At 42.5% G+C, this 22,158-nt stretch overlaps 2 protein-coding genes across 3 annotated transcripts in view; one reads left to right on the top strand and one right to left on the bottom strand.

Moving 5' to 3' along the window:
* Positions 1-11,782, bottom strand: part of CHRDL1 (chordin like 1) — a 39,080-nt gene extending 27,298 nt beyond the window's left edge. For both annotated transcript variants that reach the window (XM_051787346.1, XM_051787356.1), the window contains exons 1-4: positions 11,656-11,782; positions 8,684-8,829; positions 6,671-6,783; positions 2,634-2,727 (exon numbers count right to left, since the gene is read on the bottom strand). In XM_051787346.1, coding sequence (XP_051643306.1) covers positions 2,634-2,727; positions 6,671-6,783; positions 8,684-8,780 — 304 coding nt within the window. In that variant the 5' untranslated portion in view covers positions 8,781-8,829; positions 11,656-11,782. The remainder of the gene's footprint in view (positions 1-2,633; positions 2,728-6,670; positions 6,784-8,683; positions 8,830-11,655) is intronic.
* Positions 1-22,158, top strand: part of PAK3 (p21 (RAC1) activated kinase 3) — a 166,019-nt gene that overhangs the window by 20,547 nt on the left and 123,314 nt on the right. The window lies entirely within an intron of this gene.

Below are 22,158 nucleotides of genomic sequence, written 5' to 3'. Positions count from 1 at the left end.
GCTAAGAAGTTTGGTGTCCAATAAAAGTTGCTGCCTCCTGGCATTACCTCTGCTTCATTAAATAAGGAGGCAGTGATTTGGGCAGTTACACTCTACAAGGCCTGCAGAGAGGCAAGAGAAGAGAAGGTCACTCTGACTTCACTACTCACTTCTGAAATGCAGCCTGAGAAACGGAGGGGAAACATCACGTGACAGAATATAACGAGCACTTATGAGAGTGATTCCAACTGATGGCCAATGGCCAGAGCTCTCACATGTCCTATTAGAAAATAACCAGGGAAACCAGAGAAGTGAATTTCCTGCATATCATGGCATGTTGCACAGAAGACATTGTATGCCAGACACACAGGAATGGAAAGCTGGCACAAGATGTGCAAGAATGCTGAAGATTCCTATTCAGATCAGGCATGAACATTACCACTGAAGATGGAGCACCAAATATGATACACTGCAGAAAGCAGAATGCAAATAACCCCTGACATCACAGGAGATTCCTGGTTCTCTCTTGCCTAACACTGGAGCAGATCTATCTGAGTTACAGATTCATGTAGAGTAAAAATAGACCTTAGTGGGACTCTCATTTTAATGAGATGGTGCCCAGTTAACAATGTAATGGCCCATCATAGGTAGCCAATAGACTGTAGGGGCAGCTAAGAGAAGATAATGGGTCACAATTCAAGAAAGGCTCATTCTGATAATTTTCTGTATTTATCAGTTTAAACACAGAGTACAAAATTCCAGCTGAAGACTATTATTAGCAAGAACTTAATTTGATAAGATGGATTTGAGAGTTTACAGGGGTCCTTACTCTTCCTTACTAGGCCATTGTAGAATGTTTTAAAATCTTGGTATGTATCATGGCATTTACAACCTTATGAACTGAAGAAAAGCCAAACAGTTCACTACCAAAGAGCACTTGAAGAAAAAACAGTCAATCTAGAAGAATTATGTTTCTATTGCAAAGATACTAAAAAATGAAAAGAAAAAGTTCCTGAGTACAGATGCCAATTACATACTGAGTAGGACTTCTGTGATTTATCTTAAGCTGTCAAAAAAGTAAGCATCTAGCATAAGCTATTTTCTTGTGCTCCCTCAATAATCAGTGGAGAGTGACAGACATCTTCAGGAAAAGTCTTCTCATTCTGGGTAACAGGATGTCACCCTCTCAGACATCATGTTTCCAACAGCTATAAAGGGTATCTAGATGATTCCCTTGCCAACTAATGCCTAGATTACCTGGAAAAACAGGCCAGATTTTGGGCACACCAGTCCTGCTTTTGATCTGGAAACAGAAGAGGGGTTTGTGTTCCCAGCATCTTACCATTTTAACTAACAGTAGTAGTTGGCCAAAGAAAGCATACTGCCTTACAAACTTTCTTTCCAATGTATTAGACCATCATAGATAGAACTCTATCATCAACTAAATGCCAAAATGTTGAATCTAGAGTTGAATGGGCTCAATCTCATCCTAGGACACAACAGTGGCATCATGGCATCAGACGAGTTATATGCTTGAAATGGTTCTTCCTTGTCACTGATTAAAAAGGGATTCTAGATACCTAGATCAGATATTGATATACATATCTGAGAGAGAGTGTATATAATTGCCAGGGTAGATGAATCCTACCCCAAATTGATGGGTGGATGCCCTTTTTACCCAGTAAGTGCAGTGAACACACTCCCATCCCAGCTGAACAGCTCCCTTCTTGTGCACTCCCGTCCCTCCGCCATTGCCTCCTGCCTTCAGCTCACAGGTTTTGGGCAGGGAACAGCTCTTTTGCTCAGACAATGAAACTCTCTGAAGAAAGTCAAATAAAACCCCTTTCTGTGATGCTGCATGAATACTCTTTTATAAGTGGAAATGTGGGGTGCCACTAAGACAGACATTTAGGGGAAAAGCTCCAATCAAATCTACCAGCCATTAGGCCATGTCGGGAATGCTGTAACAGCCTCGTGAAAGATTCTGCTTAGCCTCTTTCATACAGTGGCTCTTAATAATGAGCATATAATAAATGTACAGTCTGGAAGAATTTACTATACATATCCAATTGGATTTATATAGTCATAAACTTCTACAGCACTGCTTCTATGATTTACAACAGTCTCTACTAATTATGAAGCTATGCCTGGACTTGAGATGTAAAAGGCAAATGTTACCAGACTGGTTGTACAGTGATACTATACAAATGCACGTTTGCCACAGCTATTTTCAATCGCTTGTTAACAGAGAACCATTGCAAATAACCATAAATTTTAGCCTGCTCTTATGAAAAGCACCAAAAGCAGAAACTCAGGAAGTTTGTGGGAGGGTGTTTTATTGTGATGGAGTTTAGAGATAAAAGTGGAGAGTGGACAGTCAATGAAACTTCTGCTATCTTCTGCCTGCACTGCAGGGAACTGGACTTGGTAGCTTACCTGATCCCATCCCAAATCTATATTTCTGATTTCCTATGAAGAAACCACCATGGGAAATACTATAACTTATGTAGGACAAGCCTCTCATGACCTTAATGGATATAGGAGGATGTTTACTTCACAGAAGTTTTCCAGCACATACATTTAATTTTGCTGTTATTCAACATATTAAATAACTATTTCAGAAAGGACTGTTTGTTTGTCATTAATAGAATTACCTGGGCATCGTGGGCAGCACAGCTGTGGTACATGCACAGGGGAAGGACAGTGTAGACTTGGGCATCTTATTCTGCTGCACAGTACATTTCCATTCTGCAGGTGGAACATAATGCATAATACTTTAATGAAATGTCTAACAAATTTCTATGTTCTCTATTCTATGTCCAGATATTAAAAAAAAAAAAAGACTTTTTACAACATTCTGGTTTCACTCATGCCAAGCTAAGCCCAGACTACTTCTACTGCCTTTGAATTTATGCTGAAGGTCAGAAATCCATACAAACCTTAAAATCAGAGGAAGTGTCTAAAAATGGATTGCAACAATCTCAATTTGTCTTTTTCTTTTGAGCTGATTACACTTAGGAATTGCATTTCCAAAACTAAGACATGGATAATTAATGGTAGGTCTCTGAGATATCCCCTACTGAGGGTTAGTTCAAGACCACAAGAGACAATAGTGTCTGTAATTGTTCCTGAAAACTGTGGAGAGTCTTTTGTTTTCATTTTATGGGTTTCCCAGTAGACAAAAACACCAGTTGGTAAGTAGCCATTTTTCTAAGAAATATGAGTAAGTCTTGGGAATAGGGTTCATTATTCATGTCATTAACATAATATTCTATTTGACCACATCTAAGTTTGATTTATAATTAAAACACAGGGAATTTTCATTCTCCGGTGTGTGTCACCAGAAAAGACTATCCATTTCAAATTCCTACTTCCCATCTATAATTCATCCTTCTAATTTAGCTCTGAGTTGCTCATGTTTATAGCAAGAAAGATCTTTCAGCATGAACACTGATACCATGCTATGACTAGTTTTAGGTGGTGTCAGGACCAAACCCACTTCATTTTCATATGCCTTCTAGAACACTGAAATGTTTCCAGGGGAGGTGCAGACTTCCTTAGACAGCAGATGTGTAGGCCTTTCTAGTCATCTCTTTCAAAATAATTCATTGACTCCTAAATATCTGCAGACCACAGGCTGGAATCATACTGTTAGATCATTGCTAGCCACGAGCCACATTTGTGCATCTGCTTTGGAAAGAGACACTAAAAATGGTATCACCATCTGTTTCCAATGATGACTGAAATTAAATATACTGATTTTGTTGAGGAGGAGTAAATTTGGGGCTGTAGGACCTTCACAGGATAGGGACTATCCCTGGTCCACACAGCTCCTTGCCCAGCAGACTCTCACTGGAGAGCCTGTAAAGCACTGCTGTGGAAGAAAGGCTGGCACTGCCTGCTGACCTGGCTGCATGCTGCTGACTTGTCCTGTTCCATGACCTCACTCCCTTTTTCATTTTACATCCTGCGGAATCTCCTGAGGTGAATGTTTACTTTCTGTGCATGATCAGCTGTGACAAAATTCTGCAGGCCAACTTTGCTGCTCTGATCTGCCAGCAGGACTCCACTGTGGGCAGCAGGACAGAACTGTTTTAACTGATCTGGTGCTTAGTGAGACTGATCTTACACTTGGATTCACAGTGGTGTTTGGGAGGCCAAGCCCTACTGACCAGAGCAGAGCTCAAGTGCCTGTTGGTCCCTGTGAGCCAGGGCCATGATCAGCATTTCTGCATCAGGTACCAAAGAGTGCCAATGCACCTCTTCCCGAGCTAGGCTATCAGTGCTGAGTGTGGAGAGCAGTTGGCTTAGCTCCTGAAGTCTGCAGATCTGACTATGAACACAAGCAAAAAGTTGCTGTATTTTAGAGAGTAAAATAATGATCTAACAAATTGTGAGTGCTCAAATTTACTTGACAGTAACAGTCAACAGGCTCCCCTGTGAACTGGGGGTGGGAGGAGGGGTTGTAAAAGAAAGGGGGAACAGGGTGAGAACACTGAATTATGTTTAGTTTTACTCTGGCTTAAGTATGTAAATTCTAAACTTGTAAAAATACAATACTACATACACACAAAAACAGGAAAGTTTTTTTTTTTTTTAATTCCAGGCTGAATAATTTGGTCTCTGTTTAGTTAGTTAATTTGTTTCGTTTTTTTCTTAAACATAATTGTGCGTGCTGGGGGATGGACAGACAGACTGTTGTTTAGAGACGGAGCATGGAGCAGAAATCTCTGTCTGTTGCCTGGCTGATATGACTTGTTTTGTGCAGAGATCATCTGGATCATGAGGTTTGAGGCCAGCAAAGACATTTTGATCACAGTGATGATGAAGATCCCTGGGGATTTTTTTGCTTTCCTCTGCAGTGTGAGGGAATCAGTTGCTGCTTCAGCCTCTGTACATACCCTTTGCCTTACTGAGGGAATCATAGGTGGGTTACATTTAAGTGTCTCTTATTTGCTCTCTGTGGCACACTTTAATTTTTTATGCTGGTTTATGGTTTACGGTCTGTGCTTGTGCTATGTCATGGCATGTTTTCTAATGCCTTTACTTTGTTAAAATTATAAATTGTTAAGGGTCCCTGAAGGAATCAGGAACTTTTACTATAGGTCAATGTTCTGAGGGCATGTTCTTGGCCAGGACAAAGCTCAAATGAGTGGCTGCATGCTGCAGTTGTTATTTGGAGTCTTCCTTCCAGACAACAAGAGTCACATCCCAGAGATCCCTCAGCATCTTCACTGCTGAAATAACACCAGGTCACTTTTTGCATCCTCACAGTACACCAAAGGTAAAACACAGCAAACAAGGGAGTAGAGTCGAGTTCACTCCTGAGTTGTATGTACTGGGGACTACCATCAGCAGTTTCCATCTTTACTAAACCTTCTGCCCTGAACTGTCACTTTGTTTTCTGTGCCCAAGTGCGAAGGAAAGAAATAAAACAGACTCCATTTGCTGGAGCCTCACGGTGCGTGGGGGTGTGTGGGTATGTCTGGGTCCCAGCAGTGCTGTCCTCTAGAGGAGCACACCATGCACTTTCCCATCCCTCCAGACTGTCTGGCATCTTCCTAAAAATCACCAAGCAATGATTTGTATCCAGATCTCTAGGGTTTCCAGTTAATTTAATCCCCACTCAAGACATATCCTTACAGCAATTTAATGAGCATTTTACTCCATGCAGACTCTTGAGAGAGTTTTCAACTTTGCATATACATCAGCAAAAGATGAATGGAAACTCCTTTTTTGCTCTAAATAAGGACTTTTCCTTATCTTCCTGCTCTTTTTTTTTTTTTTTTGCTCTTACAGCTGCATTCTGCTGCATAGATCTGAGCTGCAGCCAAGCTCGTGGGACTACTGTTTGTGCATCTCTGCACTAAATTGTAGTAGCAGATTCCCTCAGAGCAAGTGCTGCACAGGGGCCCAATATTTTACACTTGCAGGGAGGGAAAATAGCCAGGAATATTTTATTTTGCATTAAATACAGCAGACAAAACTCAGCATCTGGAGTGTCTCATGTGTTAGTGACTAAGATCCCTTATTGTTTATTTTAAAGTACTCCAAGGGACATATTCTGCTCTCATTTTCCTGCCTCTCTCCACCAGCTGTATATTACATACTATGGGGACCTCTGACTGCTGTGTTTTTGCATCAGCCATCTACTGATGGGAGTCAAGGAGCTGTCCTTTCACATTTTATCCAATTCTCTGTGCTCCCCATACCCTTTTCTCATGGTTCATCATCTCATTCTTCTTTCACTGACCTTTACTAACAGCTATATCCAAGCCTGTTCCTTCAACACTTTAAGGCAGAAATGCTCCTGAAGATGTTGGCACTGTACACAGATCAAAGCACCACCAAATTCAGGTTCAGCATAATCATCCATATTGATGGAACTGCAAGGATTGTATGTTGGTAGGGGGGCCTGATGAGTCAATATGTAATGCTCAGCATTGACAAGGCTTCTGGCTAGTTAAGGAGCTGTTTTGTTTATGCCATGCAAGTATTTTTTGCCAGCATTGGCCTTCTCTGTTAATTTTTTCCCTTTGCTAGGATCACCTGCCTCTATTTCCTGTAGCATGATCAGGACCCACTAATGAAAACAGGTTTGGGCTTTGTCAAATTGTAGCTGCAACAAAAAGGATTCTAGTCAGTGAAGCAAGTAGAATAAGTTGTAAGATCAATAAGTCAGCAGTCCTACCTCTGAGCAAAGACAATTAACGCAGTAAACAAGGCCATAGGGTTCTAGATAAGGATGCCATCTTTCTCCTACACGATACTTCTTATCTTGAAACACACAGTATGTATCTGAATCTGTAAAAAAGAGTTGAAAGAGCTATGAATGAATGTTTCCATTCTGTTCATACAAAGTGTATTTGGGCGTGCAGAGTTTTCTAAACTATTTGTTCTTTCCCTGGAGAATCACACAATGGAAACATCCTTAGTTTCACGTGCTGTTTTTTTCTAACCTCCCAAACCAAAGTAAATGATGTGTTCTCCTATCTTTCCAAAATTTCAACTCCTGAAACAGCTGATAAAATGGCTTTCATACAGGTGAGTTTATCCTTCCACCTGCAAAAACTCAGGCTAAGATCCTGTTTATGTAAGAAAATTAAAGTGCCTGATCACTCAGACAGACTTATAGTAAACCAAACCTTTTCAGGGCAAACCCAAAGCAATTGGCCCAACTCTGGGATATCCCACTTTGTACCACAGAGAGATCTTGAACAAGGGGCCTGCAAAGGGAAGATAAATGCACTGTGCTTACACTGCATGTTCAGTAACTCCATATTTTAACAATGTAATAAGTTTGTGCTAGTATTTCAGAACAATTTGTACTCATTTTTGTGAAATAATTTATGCATCAACTTTCAAAATATTTTAAGATCTTTCTTTTCATTAAGCACTTTTAATCTCGCAGGTGCAGTTTTGCAGGAACCCATATATCTGTCAGACATTACTGTCCTGTCTCTCCCTGTCACATTATGGTTTCACATTGAAAACTCAAATCTCTTCAATAAAAGGGTGTTTCTCATGTGTTTCCATGTGAGAATTCCTTCCTGTTGTCTTAAGGATATCCCAATCCTATGATTCCATGATTCAAATTCAGTTTATTTCATTAATCTCAGTATAGATGATACTTCAGGGTATCTAACAAAATACTTGTCTTCCACGTGATAATCCATGCAAGGGACATTATTCATATTTACTGGGCTAGAAGAAGGTAGCAAGAGCTAGGAACTGTTAGAAACTGTGAAGTGATCTGCTTTCCCTTCACACAGAAGCATGACAAATGAAATGCAGGATATGAAAAAGCAGACAGCCAAAGTGGAGTTTGATAATTTCTGACTCTGTTTTTTTTGAACCGTGATACCTGCACACAGTTTCCCTGTGAGTGAGTTCAGCAGGGCAGGGGGCCTTTCTGCAACTCACTCTCCTTTTTCCTTTTTTTTTTTTTTTTTCTTCAAATCTACTTCCTTGGAAGCAGAAGCTGCTGAGACTGAGGCTAAAAATTTTAATTACTTCTCAAGGGCAAACAATGTCCTTTGTAAGAAGAAGGCCAAAAAACAACCTGTGCAGGTTGGAAGAGCATTCCAGAAAGCTATTAACAGGAGCAGTCAATAACTCCTAGACTTATTTGGGTAGTTATTCCTCCTTGCCATGATTTCTGAAATGTGTTAACATCTCCCGCGGATAACAGGCTTTGTAGAAATACTCCCTTTGTTTTGTTTGTATTCTTTTCAATTCTTCTCATCAAGTTTTTGACAGTGCTTAGACTCTTAATTTTCTCAAAGGATGTACTTAATCCAGTTCATATGAGGTTGTTTTTACAACACAACAGAACAGTCTTGGCCGAGCTTTACACTAGCTGAAAACTTGAGCACTACAGTCTTACACATGGGACAGATTCCAGATAATCTGTCAGATGTTTACAGAGGTTACTAAAATGGAATTAAGCACACTCTTGACTCAGGATATTTGAAATAAAACAGATTCTCCAATTGATGTTTTATATTCTTTATCATGCAGTGTAACCTGTACAGCTTTAGGAAACTGCCCCAAGTGTGGGTGTGACCTGATTCTACTAAATGCAGGATTAGAAGGAGGAAGAAAGTTAGAAGGTACAGGACATTCTTTTCTGAATGACATCTGAAAATAGAAGGAAAATGTCCAATTTGGGTGAATATGACAACTTTGTTTGAAGTCTACTTACGTTTTACTTGTTCTAGTTTACCTCCATCTATGAAAAGGAGACAGAGCACGCCAAAAAAGATAAAATGAAAATCCTCCAATATCCACTTTTTTCTCATCTTTATCAGCAAAAGGAAAAGAAAGAGCCTCCAAGTAGAGAATGTTGAGCTGTTGTGAAGAAAAGATTAAATTAATTAAAATAAAATCTTGTAAGATACTTAGTGATTTCATCCAGCACACAGAAATCCTAAACTGTCAGAACAATAAAATCTGTCTGTATCATGGATCTTCCCTTCATGGAAACAGCTTTGCCTTCAGATCATTTCATTTTTAAAAGGGGACATATTCCCATTCATGAAAGCTGAAAACTGGTATTTCTTCTAAAAAAGTCCTTATTTTATTCCAAAGCAGAGAAATCTGGCAAGTAAGCAACCTAAATTCTTAAAAGTTCTCTTCCCCAAGAGACTAGTTTGGAAGATGCTCTTGTAGAGCATGTCTTTTGAGTGTGTCTCAGGACATACAGGTCTCAGTTGTGACATGTTTGCTTCTTCGTAAAATTAACTTTGGGTGTCCCTGGAGTCCCAGCCCTACACTATGGGAATCCCTGCTCAGGGTGAGCCCCTGGCCACGCTTCAGTCACTGGGAGTTTTCCTCACCACATCTAATAGGCTTCCACCACTATTCAACTCGCCCCTTCGCCCCTCTCCCAACCACTATTGTTCTGTGACTGTGTATAATTAATTTTTCTAGACTTAACCCTTCCGTTGCCTTGATAGCTGAGAGTAGAATGGGGGAATGACAAGTCATCTTCATTCCTGCAGATCTTTAATGTCAAAATCTTGCATATGGAGCAAAGCTTAATATATTCTTCTCTGTGTGGTGCAGATGTGGTATTGTACTTGCTGCAAGTGCCATTCTGTTTATCTTTTTTTTCTGGTTTTTAAAAGGTGAATTATTTTAAAGAAACTAATTAACTAAAGTAGAATTTGTTTTTGATAGCAAACCTAAAATTCTAAACTGAGAACTATTTTGGTGCTTTGCTATTTATCAGAATTCATTACAAAAGCATTATCTTCCCAGAGTGCACTTGTCCATAACTTACAATGTTGGAAAGAGCTGGGGTTGATTTTAAGAGCCTTGATATGGATTCATTATTAGTTTTACAAAAGTTTCAAAAAACCAAAAAGAGTCACTACTGGAAAGATAAACAATGTGTTTTGTAAACTGATTGGACCTCTTCAGATTTCATGTAAATAACAGAACTGCACAGGAATATGTTTCAGGTCACAGGTAATCAAGGCAGAAATAATAATTTATATATGTATAGTCAAGACTAAGTTGTGGATAACTTAGAGAAACTCACTGAACAGTTAATGAGCCCTTAAAATTAAAATCTTTCTATTATGACTGTTGAGAACTAGGATACTGTAATAAAGGGTGAGTGATCTGATTTTATCAGTAGTTTTATTGCCTTTTGTCTATGTTCCCCAAACACAACCAAAATGGACATCTTCCTTAACTAATCAAGCCTGTGCAACTACTCTGTCTGTACTCAGAAATCTCATTCAAAATAATGCAAATTGCATCTGAAAAGATATTAAAAAACAAACCAACACAAAAGCACTTTTTTTAAAGCACACTCCCTGTGCAGTAACAAAACATAACTTTCCATTTCGACTTTGGAAGCTGAGAATAATATTTCAATTTCAGAAGAAAGGTTTAAGTCATTTTTTTTCCTTTCAACATATTCAAATCACATAGGACATTCTGAAGCCAAACATCCTTTTAAAAACCTGTTTAAAATTAAAACCTCATAATTTAGTCCCAGGACATCATGTGTACATTGAGAACAACAGTAGCACATCACTGAGACTAGCAGAAATCTGAATGTTTAAATATTTTGGCCTTCTTGGGGGTTGCTTAAGCAAACAATAATTATCAATGGCACACAATTATTCTTTGTGCAGCACTTTACCTGTTAGCTAGGTTGGTTAGTTGGAATAGAAAGGCTCAGAAATCCATCCATTTTAAATGTCAGGTCTTCAAAAGGAAGAACATTTTAAAACTTGGACTGCTTACGCTCAGAAATGCTGCACGGTAATGTGAGATGGAGGAGTTAATAACAGAAAGGGGATGGAGACTTTTGATGTCTTTCTTAATTCTCTTTAATTTCTGTATTGTTGTTACTCCAAATATAAACACATACTTTTCACTATTAGCACACTCCCTTTATTTCCCCAAAGGGCAATGTCCTAAAAATATTCCTGTATTTAAATAATCTCAGTTAGGATTAACCTGTTAATTATTGGTGTGTTTTCTGCATAGTAGAAACAATGAAAGTGATCCCCTTCTTACATAAATTACTTAGTGAAATAAGGCGGATGGGGCTCTTTTTAACGCCTCGCCCTCCAAAGATCCCAGTTTGGTAACTTCAAGAAGCAGTGTTCGGTCTCGCCACGTTTTATGATTAATGAGAAAAAAAAAAACCGAAAAAAGCCAGAAAAGGCAGTGCCGAGGGTAGCTGGCAGAGACTGCGAGGCGCGGGGTTGCGGCGATGGAGCGGCGGGGACAGCGGTCCTGCCCCGACGGCCGCGCTCCCCCTGCATCAGCCGGAGCGCGAACCCTCTCCCTCCGCTCTCCCCGAGGCTTTCTCCCTGCGAGCCCCGGCGCTGCCGTCGGGGGTGGCTGGCGGGGTGTCTGTGAGCGGGCGGGTCTCGCACCGAGCCGCGGCCGGAGCCTCCCGGCTCCCGCTGCTCTGACAGAACAGCCGCCCCTTGGGCGCCTGCCCGGGGAGCGCCCTCAGCCCCGCCCGGGGCCGGGAGGGGAGCTCGGGCCGGGGGCTGCCCCCCTGCCCCGGGCCCGGCCAGGTGCCCGCGGTGCCCCCGGGAAGCCCGGGAGGCGTCGGGTGCCCCCGCTGGGCTGCCTGTGCCGCAGCTCCGGCAGCGGGACCGCGCCTTCCCCGGGGCCGCGCCTCGGACGGCAGAGCTCACAAACCTGGGGCAGGGCTGGAGGCCGCTCCGCTCCGCTCGGGGACCGCCGCGAACAGCGCTGGGGCACCGCGCGGCTCCGCGCTCCGCTCCGCCGGGGACGGCGGGGCTCCGGACAGGCGGCTCCGCTGCCCGCTCACGTTGCCATCGTCTTCTCCAGCGGCTTTTAGGTCTCTCCTTCGCTTCGGTGGCGAGGGGGCGAGCAGGGGAACGACGGGGTCCTGCCGCCGCCAGCCCCCGACCCCCGACTGATGGACGGGAGCGGAGAGGGGGGGATCCGCTACTCCCGAGCTGCGGGGCGGGCGCTCCGGAAAGTCCCGGGCTGGGGCACCTGCCACCGCCTCCTGCCCCGGCGGGGAGCGCAGCGAGACCCCGCGGCCGGAGGATGCTCGGCGGCGGGTCCGGCCCCGCAGCCCCGGCGGCGCTGGAGCGGCGGCGGGAGGCGGGGTGAGCGGGGTGAGCGGGGCCGCCTCCCGCCCCGGCCCCGCCGCGCCCGCGCCCCGCGCCCCGCGCCCGGCACCGCGGCCTGACTGACACGGCCGGGGAGGGGCCGCTCCGCCCCGGGGGGCTCCGAGAGGGACGACCCCGCACAGGGGGCTCGGAGCCCGCCCGCCCTCCGCGTTCCCCTTCCTCCTGCGGGAACCACCTGCGGGCAGCGGGACCCGCACCCAGGCGGCGGGACCGCGCTCCGGTGCCTTCAAACGAGCTGCGGGCTGGGTGACAGAGCCCCACGGGCGGCTTTCTTGGAGAGAGGACTCCACACCGAGACGGCTCTTTAATGGGATTGTCCCAGGAGGGGTGCCCTCCGGAGCAGAGCCGACCGGAGTTAGCATCCACTGGGATCTGCCAGACACCTTCTGCTGATATCCTCTGCTCTGATTTATTGTGTTAGAAGGTTTCAAGGTCACATTGAGATTCTGGTGGAACTAAATTAAACCCATGACTCATTATATGCTTGGTCAAACATTCTTTTTCTGTCTTCTTGTAGCCCCTGTAACTAATAAGAAGAGATCAGTGAACTCTTGATAAATGATCTGAGAAAAAGGGTGAGGTATGAAAAGAAATCATGTGGAGAAACAAATTACAACCTATTTCCCCTAGTTTGGGACCAGGGTGTTTGGGGAGCACTGCTAGGAGGTCATACACCTCTCAGGCTTGAGAGATATTTTCAGAAGGCTGAAAATTGAGTAGAACTTTCATTTCTTCCATTGTATCTTAGCTGGACAAAATACTGAAGGTACAGTGTATGGTGAAATCTTATACTGCATGAGAAAGGGATAGATAACTTACTAAGGGTTTTGTAGTGTTACTTCATGAGTAACCAGGGCTGTGTGTTAGTCAAATGCAACTTCATAACCCTTAATATGAAATAAGGAAAAGAGAAAGTACTGGAGCTAAGCATTTTGAAAACACTGCTCCATGCCTACTTCTGTGTCACTCTGCTACTCTTTTCCTTGCTGTGCATTGGCAGTAATCCATGTTCCTATGGAAAAATCCTCACTTAAAGTGCTTACTCCTGAATGTGATGGCTACTGTTGCAGGCTGATAGTTTTGGAAGAGCCACTGTATGAAAGAAGGACGGGCAAATGGAGAAAGTAATCAGAAATATGACTGTAATTTGCACATGAAAGCAGAGAACCTGTGCTGTGCAAGCTCTGGTCCTGCAGAGGTGTATTCATGGACAGAAGGATTAAGTGTGTGCACATATGCTTCTAAATCGTGGAGTGGGGCTGTAGTTATGTTCCTTTAGGCGTTGTGCTGGGTTAGACTGTGCAGGCCCAACCTGTGAGATAAATTGTGCATGAATAACAGACACTCAGATCTATGACTGAAATGGTGCTGTAGCAAATCTTTGTGAGTAGGAATCCACAGGTCTTTGTAGACAGTCTCGATAGTCTGAGTTTATAGCATCAACATGACTTTGGTAGATGCAGCTTTGGGCCTGGGCAAAGCTCAGTTTTACTGTGTAGACGTCCTCCAGAACAACTCACCCAACAGAGCTACCCACCTCTGTCAAGCTTCCTCTAGACGGTGGTTATCCCATGGATTTCCTTCTCTGTGCTGAGACACTTCTCTGTGTAAAGACAGCAGTAATTGTTACAGTACTCTTTATGCATAGTCAGTGTAGTAGTAATGAGAAATGAAATATTTTCTATAGACTGTGTGACCTGAATTCTTTTGCAGAGAGATTCTTTGGAAAGAAATTCCTTATTTGGCCTGAAGAGTGCTTTGGAAAAGTTGCTACAGATGCCAGCACTTTCCACTGCACTCTGTAAGACTATTTCAGAAGATGATGGTGTCTAATGGTCTCTGGAGATACTAATTCAGGTGTAAGACCTTTTCTGAACACGGAGATATACAAAACAGATTCCTTTTCCCACTCTTTGTCAGATTTAGGCTGTAGAAAATTGGTTGAAAGAGCCTTTCTCTGAAGTGAAGGCTTGGGACTCAATGAATGGGCAACTTGGGGGAAACCCAGACTTCCAAAGGCAAAAGCTGCCCTAGTCTGACTCCTAGTCCTGATCCTGCTGCTCAAGCTGTGCTGTTCATTGGTTGCTGGGATGTCCCTGAGGGCTTTTGAGTGATGACGCAGTTTAACATTGTCAGGATCTGCCCCTTTCTTGGTCACGTACAAAGGCTGCCTCTGTGTCTCGTCATTCATCTTCCCATGGCGTAGTGTCACAGCCAGGGTTACGGTTGTTAGGCCAAAGCATAATGTGGCACATGCTGGACATTGTGCCTGAATGGAATGTTCACAGGTGGCCTCTCAATGACTGATCCTTGCTGAGCTGGAAGGGTTTGCCAGTGCCCATGGATCCTTCTAGTGGTGCACCCGTGCCCAGGCTGTTCTTCTTTTCCCAGCTCTGCCCAAGCCTCACCCAGGAGTAAGCACAAGTACAAGCCACTACTCTTTGTGTCTCACCACAGCCCGTTATGCTTTGTCCTGTCTCACAACTAATACAGCCCCATGTTAGGGGGTCTGTCTTATTCCCCTTAGACCACAGCACTGATGGGACTTACAGACACCTTGCCCCATGCTCTTGCTCAGCAGTGGGCTGTTACTGCAACGTGTGAAGTTCAGGGCTGCTGCACACATGGGACACAGGGAGCTCTGGAAGGCATCTGATATGTACTTGTTACCCTTCGTGCTGCCCAGAACTCACTGCCTGAATATGCTCTGCATCCTAGTTGTCCAGGCAGGAAAGAATTGCTCCTCATAGTGAGCATTAGAGATTCAAGGATGCCCTAAATTTTTAAAAGCACAGAGATTTAGCCATGTAATTCTCATTACAGATAATGGAAGTTAAGCAGCTAATAATGGGACACTGACAGTGGAAGTCCGTGTCCCTGTGCTGTGCCTCACAGTGACTGAGCAGCATGTAGGTATCCTGCTATTATTTCTCAGTTTGTGTGAGGGGGAAAAAACAGGATAAAAGATTCATGCCAATGCTAACATGTTTACACACCATGTGGAATTTTCTTAATTGGAACAGCCATTGAGCTCTGAGAGATGTTAGACACATGACACAACTTCCATTTACTTCCCTGTCCTTTTTTTTTTTGTTCTGTTTATATATGGTCAAATTTTCACTCTAAAAAAGTATGAAAGGAAGTTCTTAATGTAATGAATTCCTTTGGTTTTTGCAGTCCTATAAATTCAGTGAAGCTCTTTGGAAAATGAATCTTAAGATGCTAAAAATTATTCCCAGGATTTTAAAAAAAATTCTAAATTAGTTTTTGTGGTTTGGATCAACCCTCCCAACTATTATACAGGGAATACAATCTGGATGTTCCCCAAGCAGACTTCACATATACTGTTCAACAAAGAGGGCTTCAGATGTGCATAATTTTGTGATTATGGCATAGGATGGTCATGAGCATTCTCCACCCTCCTGTTCATTCTTAGCACTGACTTCATCTGCAGTGGGTTGTCAGTCCTCTAGCACTAGAAATTAATTAATTTATTTACCAGTGAGACAGATGGATGAAGTGAACCTGAGATTTCAATTCAGTTTGCTAAACAACAACAGCATTACATAAAATGTCAAATTGCAGCCCAATTCCTCATTACTTTGATGTGGATATATTCAGCTGGGACTGAAGATTAGCTGAAAATCTTTCATTGTTCTGTGAAAAAATGCAAATAAAAGACAGGTCTCTAAATTCCCCTTCCAAATACCCAGGTAAGAAGAGAGTCACAAGAGCTGCCAGCAGCAAACATGAAAATGCGGGAGAAGGGAACCACACAATTTTCCACTCCATCATAGAGCAAATGATGTTTTGCTGGGTGGGGTGTCAAGAATCCCAGTGTGTTGGTATGGAATAGATATATGCACTCAGTGTGTTGGTATGGAATAGATATATGTACTCAGAAGTGAAGCCCTCCTGAATTCTGCATTGATTTCGAAGTGCTTATCTGCAGGTGTTTCTTTTCTAATCTAATCTAATCTAATCTAATCTAAACAATTCCAGATATTAATAAGATACCTATTACCACCACAGAGTGCATGCAGCTGTAATTATGATTCTATCATTCTCTTTCATATCTGTAATGTGAAAGATTCCAAGGCAATTTGTAGGAATATACATTTTTTTGGTATATTCATGAGCTGCATGAGCTTCCCTGTTGTGTATCAAAACACTAGTACTCAGTGCTTTACTGAGAGTGCAATAGTAGTGAAGTGTCATCACCAAGATATGTAGAAGCAAATGCTACTCAAATTTTCAAAAGACCCCAAGGAATCTACACAAACTACATTGAAATTGTGAAAGGGCTGATTTTTATTACATTCACAGAAAGTTTTCCTCTCTGTCATCTCTTTTCTTGTACCTTCTTGCCCAGAGAGTTGAATGTCCAATTCAGAAACTCTCAAACAGGTACATCTTACTGTCAGAGGTACAGTACATTGTAATCTTTGACAGAAACCAGTGATTTCTAACCTATTCTCTGTGTTAATCTAATTTACCTATTATAAAAAAGATTATGTAGCCGTGCCAGATTTGGCTTTTTGTCTTCTTCTAGCATTCATAGTAGTAATGAATTCCTTTTGTGTTATTTAATGTTGTATTGAATGTAATGAGTGTTGGAGGCACAACATCAATAAAATAGTTGAGAATAAAGCTCTAAATTCCTAGTTTATTCAAAAAACTGAAAGGGCCATTTTTTTTCTCAAGACAGGAAGTCCAAATCTTCAGTCCAAACTCTCATCTATAATTCCTGCCTGAACAGCATTTTGTGGGCAGGAAGCCTGCACTACTTACAATTAATGCTTCCACCAAAGTGTAAATCCAGGTAGCATGCAACAACATCTCAGTGACTATTTTCAGCAAGTGAAAAGCAGCATCAAAGAATCTGTATAAGTGATTATTTCTGATTTCTGGGAGCAGCTTCACCTTCATTGTTTTTTCACTACCACACATTCTTGAAAGCAGCAGAAGATGGTATAGTCCACATAAAAACAACAGACATTCTTTTTTTGCCATTGCAATTGTTGACTAGAATCACACCTGGTAGAAATTTGCTGGAGTTTTGCACTTACTGAGGGTATAACCATGCATGAGAAAAGCAGGAACAAATCTTACAGACTGATCATACCATGAGAAAGATCCACTTGCTGAGGCATTTCTCTGCAGCTGAGATCCACCAGATAAACCCAGTCAGTCCTGTCTCCCAAGGCATGACAGAAGGAGTCAAGGCAGGCTGAATGAGGCTCCAATTGCAATTCAAATATACTTTTATAAACCGTGATTAGTGCTGCTAATCTCGCCTTGGTAAGCCAAAGACAATAACAGCGAGGTTACCGAACACCTCGGGTATTATGTAATTCTTTTGCTTAGAAACTTGCTGGTGTGAGAGTGCTTTTGAAACCCATTAGTAAAACTGAACTTGCCAAATGAGCCTTCTCTAGGGAGAACAAAGTCAAATATGTGCCAGCATGGAGCCAGAGCCTGCCAGGGGCTGAGCACTCACAAATCCCATTGCGACCAGCGACAGCCGAGGACGCAAAGTCCTCCGTGTAACTGAGCTCAGTTGTAAAATGAACTAATAGCTGTGGAGCTGTCTTTGCCACTGGTGACAATATTGTGTGCTTACTCACAACAGACCCAAATGCATTGACTAACACTAAACTGTGACTCCAGCCTGCTTGGTTCTGGCTGCAGGCTTAGGAAAAGCCCCGCTGTCCTCTGCCTTGCAGCATCTGACTGACTGAGAGGGCACTCACCAGCACTGAGTTAGACCAGACTGGGGGACCACTCATCTCTCTTGTTTAGTTCATAAAGCCAGTCTTGAACTTTTCTTCACCAGAAGATGGTGATCCTTTTACATGAACAAAACTGTAGAGAGAGGGGGTAGAAATAGCCGAGGTGTGTCAAAAAGTCACAATGAATTTTCAACAGAGGATGGGAACAGTGGAAACGTCCAAGAGGACACTGGTGAAATTAGAAATGGCTCTTTGTGAATAACTATCTACAGAAAAAAGTTTAAAACGAGGAAAGGGGGGATTTCATTTCATCATTAAAAGCATCAGTATAAAACACATGGAGTAAAACAAACAGTGAAGACACTGTTGCTTGTGGGCTGGCTTTTTAAGTATTAATGGAACGTCACAGAACAAGAGTTTCTTTTATTCTTTTTTTATCCCAGCTCCCTGCTTTCAAGGTTCTTGTGTGAACATGCAGCAGTTTGCAAGGCTGTGAAATTATCAGACCTGGACCAGTGCCAGTACAAACCAATTTATTGGGGTCCAGCAATTAACTAAAACCTAGAAAGCTTGATTAATTGTGGCACTGCTCAGCAGGGAACATTGAGGGGAAAAAAAATCAGACTTAACTCCATGCAGTGTCTCTGTTCCATATACCAATTTACACTATATGTAAAGAAAAGTTTCTTCTCTGTAAATACCCTTAGTATATTCTTTAGCACCATGTACAAAGAATAATTACAATGCCATGTGACAAAATGCTAGTTAGTGGCTCTCTGGATAATCATTTCATAGTACCTCTTATCCTATTACAATTTTTTTGCTGCTGAATTAATATCTCATTGTAACTCCAACAATGGGATATATTATTTTAAAACATTGTTTTGTTAAGCTTCTCTCTAGAGGGACATATTGAGAATCCAGCACTGCTCTGCTTCTTTATATTTCCTCAAACATTTATGTGTACAAAAAAGATGAGGATTTGGTAGCTGTTCAGAATTATTTAGGATAGAAAAGCAGCAAACAAAAAAGTTGAGCTGAGAACCAATTTACCAGGGCAGAGTATGTTGACTGAAATGAAATCCTGTAGTCTGAGGAGACAGACATTATGAGAAGCAATTACAAAGTGTAATTTAGGTGTTAGCTGATTTTATTATGATAGTGTTAACAAACAGTGTCCACACAGGTTGTTTTATTGTAGGGCTTATCATAAAACTCTATGCATAAACCAGAATTTAAAAATCTCATTCCCAGATGCCTTAGTGGCACATGAATCACCTTTAGTATAGATTACTGGGAATAAAGCAAATATTTCAGCTCAGTGTAATGCACAATGTATTGCAATGGGTAGTACAAAACACTGGATCTAGTGATTCATCTTAGTTCCTCTTACATCAAAATGATTCAGTGGTTAGTAATGGAAAAAAAGCTGTCTGAAGATAAAAAGTAGTGGTAAAAGAATTGTCACCCCTGCCCAGTGACAAGGAAAAGAAAGATACATGCAAATGTTTTTACCTTTTCAATATCATTTTGTATCCTAATCTGCATCCAACCGCGACACTGTCACATTCTCAGATTTAAAGAGTGCAGTCCACAGACAGGGCTAAATCACATTAGGCAGCAGTGATAATAGAGCCCGGGCATGCAGAACATCCAGGCAGGCATCTAGCTGGGGCTGTGGGGTGATTTGGGACATTCAATGAGGTAGGAAGGGCTGTCTCCTCCAATTTCACTGTATTTATTGGGGATTTAATATATTTTTTTAAAGATATTTGCAGTGGAAATCAGTTTGTTGGAGGTCATCTAATTGAATCTACAGCCCTGGCAACCCTTCACAAAGGCTGCCAGGAATGACCGAGTTGCTAATGTTTAACTGTGAATACCCAGCAGGGGTCCTCCACAGGCCTGAATACAGTCAATTATGTTATTTTTCTAAATATTAGTGACTCAGCTGTCTCCGCTTGTGAAGAGTTGCCAGGGTCACAGATACAATCAGACAGATCCTCCCCCCGCTTCACTTCTAAGAGATGGGGAGAATCTTTTAAATATCGCACTGAACAATCCCGAAGAAGAGAGAATGGCTCTCTGAGGCTGTGCTGCTTCTCCGGGGTGGTTGCATATGGTCTCATGTGTTTGTGGGGTTCCAGGGGGCCAGGCAGGGCAGTGTGTAAGTGCCTGGGGGCAGCACTGCCAGGCGTGAGCAGCCTCACAGGTCTGCAAAATAAATACGGATTTCACAGTTTGGCTCAATAGGCACTAGGACTGAGATGTGGCAAAAGACAGAGGTGCCAACAGCTTGTCTCACCCTTTTAATACTTTTTTGTTCCTTCTGTCTTCTACACTCTCCCCCACTTCTGATTGTGCTCTAAATACCTCTCTGGAAGGAATGTCTCTATGCACCGTAACAATTCAGTTTTCCATTTTCCTCATCATTGAGAAACACGGAGTGGTGGTTGGGGAGAGTATCCATGGTCCCCAGTGCTCTTCACTGGGACTTACAGATGCCCCAGCAGCCCCGCTCCTCTGCCCTCTACACAGAGCTCTGCAAATATTTTAGGTTTTTGTTTGCAACTTCCTTAGTTTTTGCCAAAAAGGCCCTTTTCCAAAGCCTAGCCTCCTCCAGAAACAGCATCCCTATCCCTGTGGTCCACAGCCCAGATCTTCTTATCTGATCAACAGTTTTTGGCAGAAGGGAAAAATCTTTCTAGAGCATTTGAGTGCCAGTGCATCATTTTGGCCCAAGTTTGAGGTAGTGCTTTGGAGTTGGCAAAGTTTCCTAATTTACTGCTGTTAAATTTTATCCAACTTTAGGAATATTATGTGGATGTGGCCAATCTCCAGCTATTCTGAATCCATTGCAAATACTTTGCCAGCATGTGTCCAAGTATAATCCAATTTTGATGTTTTTAATGCTGATACAATTTCCCTATAAGTACCTATAAGGCATGGCATCTGAACTGCAGTGAGCAGGAGTTCCGCCGTTTGGAGCCCAGGTCCCAGCAGATGAGACCTTTATTCCTTTGGGTCCTGTCTGTCCTAGAGGTGGAAAGCCCATACTGGGTCTCTGGTCCCTGCTGATGTTGCATCTCTGACCTGTTGAACATAAAACAGTATTCCATGAGTGAGTGAGGCTCTAGACATTTCCTCGGAATGAGCAGAGCATATGGAGTCATGAGGTGTCTTTTGCTGTTTGACATCAGTACACTTCAGATTGGGGTACTGGTGTTCCAGCTGTGTTAGAAATACAGTAGCTGAATAAAACTGCAGTGAAAGCAGAACTGAAGTTTCAAATGTTTCAGTACCGTGGAGAACTTGACTTTGAAGAAATAGATATTATCGAAAGGGTGCCTTTGTAGCTTGTTCTTGCTATAAAAACAGGGAGGAAACCAAGCCACCTTCTGTTAAAGCTGGAGTTTCCCCTGGCTGGAGCTCCCCTACAGAGAAGGAAAATAACCCAGCAAGGGAGAGGAGGCTCGCTGTGTTTAGACAGCCTGTCCTGATCTTCATGTGCCTCTCAGGAGGAGGAGTTCCCTAGGAAGGTTTTGATGTCTGGCTAATTACCAAGGCCAATGTCTCCCTCCTTTAGGAGGATATGGTTCGGGGCAGTAGCTGTGGCACTCTAATCAAAGAGGAGATGGTTTCCTCAGTGTTTTCATTTTTAATTTGTTGCCTTCTCCCCAGATTGTTGTCATGATGGGTAAATACATAGTGTTAAACGCTGTCCTTAGGCAGTAATGAGGACTCCATTGTGGGAAACAGGAATCTGGATGTTACTAATGTTGCAGAGTTATGTGTGACCTATCTTGGTTGCAGAAACGATCAGGTCAACAGCATCCTATCTTGTGGTCCAGCTCATCCAAGTATGCATCAATGATGTAAATTGTGATATCCATTGCTATAAGCAGCTGGCAAACAAAAAAGAGAAATGAAAATATTTCTAACCTCTGTTTCACCAAATACACTTTTTTTTTGTTCCTATTGACACTGGCATCCATAACTATTAACAAGACTTCCTGTTGGCAGAATCATATGGAAAGCAAAAGTGATGTATCGGTCAGTGTGTTCATCTTGCTTCAGGAGGAGAATTGATGAGGTGATTCTATCACTGAAGAGCCCCACCCTATTCTGTGCATTCAGAATTACAAGTATTATACCATTGATTGATCATGAGACATTTTACAGGCAAAATTCATGGCTAGTGTAAGCAGGCAGGAAAGTGTCAGTTCAATTTACTTGAACTCATTAATGTCAGCAATTAGTTGCTTTTTTGGTTCTTCTGTGCCACATTTTTTGACTAACTGACAGAA

This window comes from Manacus candei, unplaced genomic scaffold (genome assembly GCF_025592945.1).
Source record: "Manacus candei isolate 608988 ecotype Guabito, Panama unplaced genomic scaffold, ASM2559294v1 h1tg000003l, whole genome shotgun sequence".
Taxonomy (NCBI): Eukaryota; Metazoa; Chordata; class Aves; order Passeriformes; family Pipridae; genus Manacus; species Manacus candei.
Note: the sequence above shows the minus strand (reverse complement) of the source record. Positions and strands in the feature narration are given on the sequence as shown.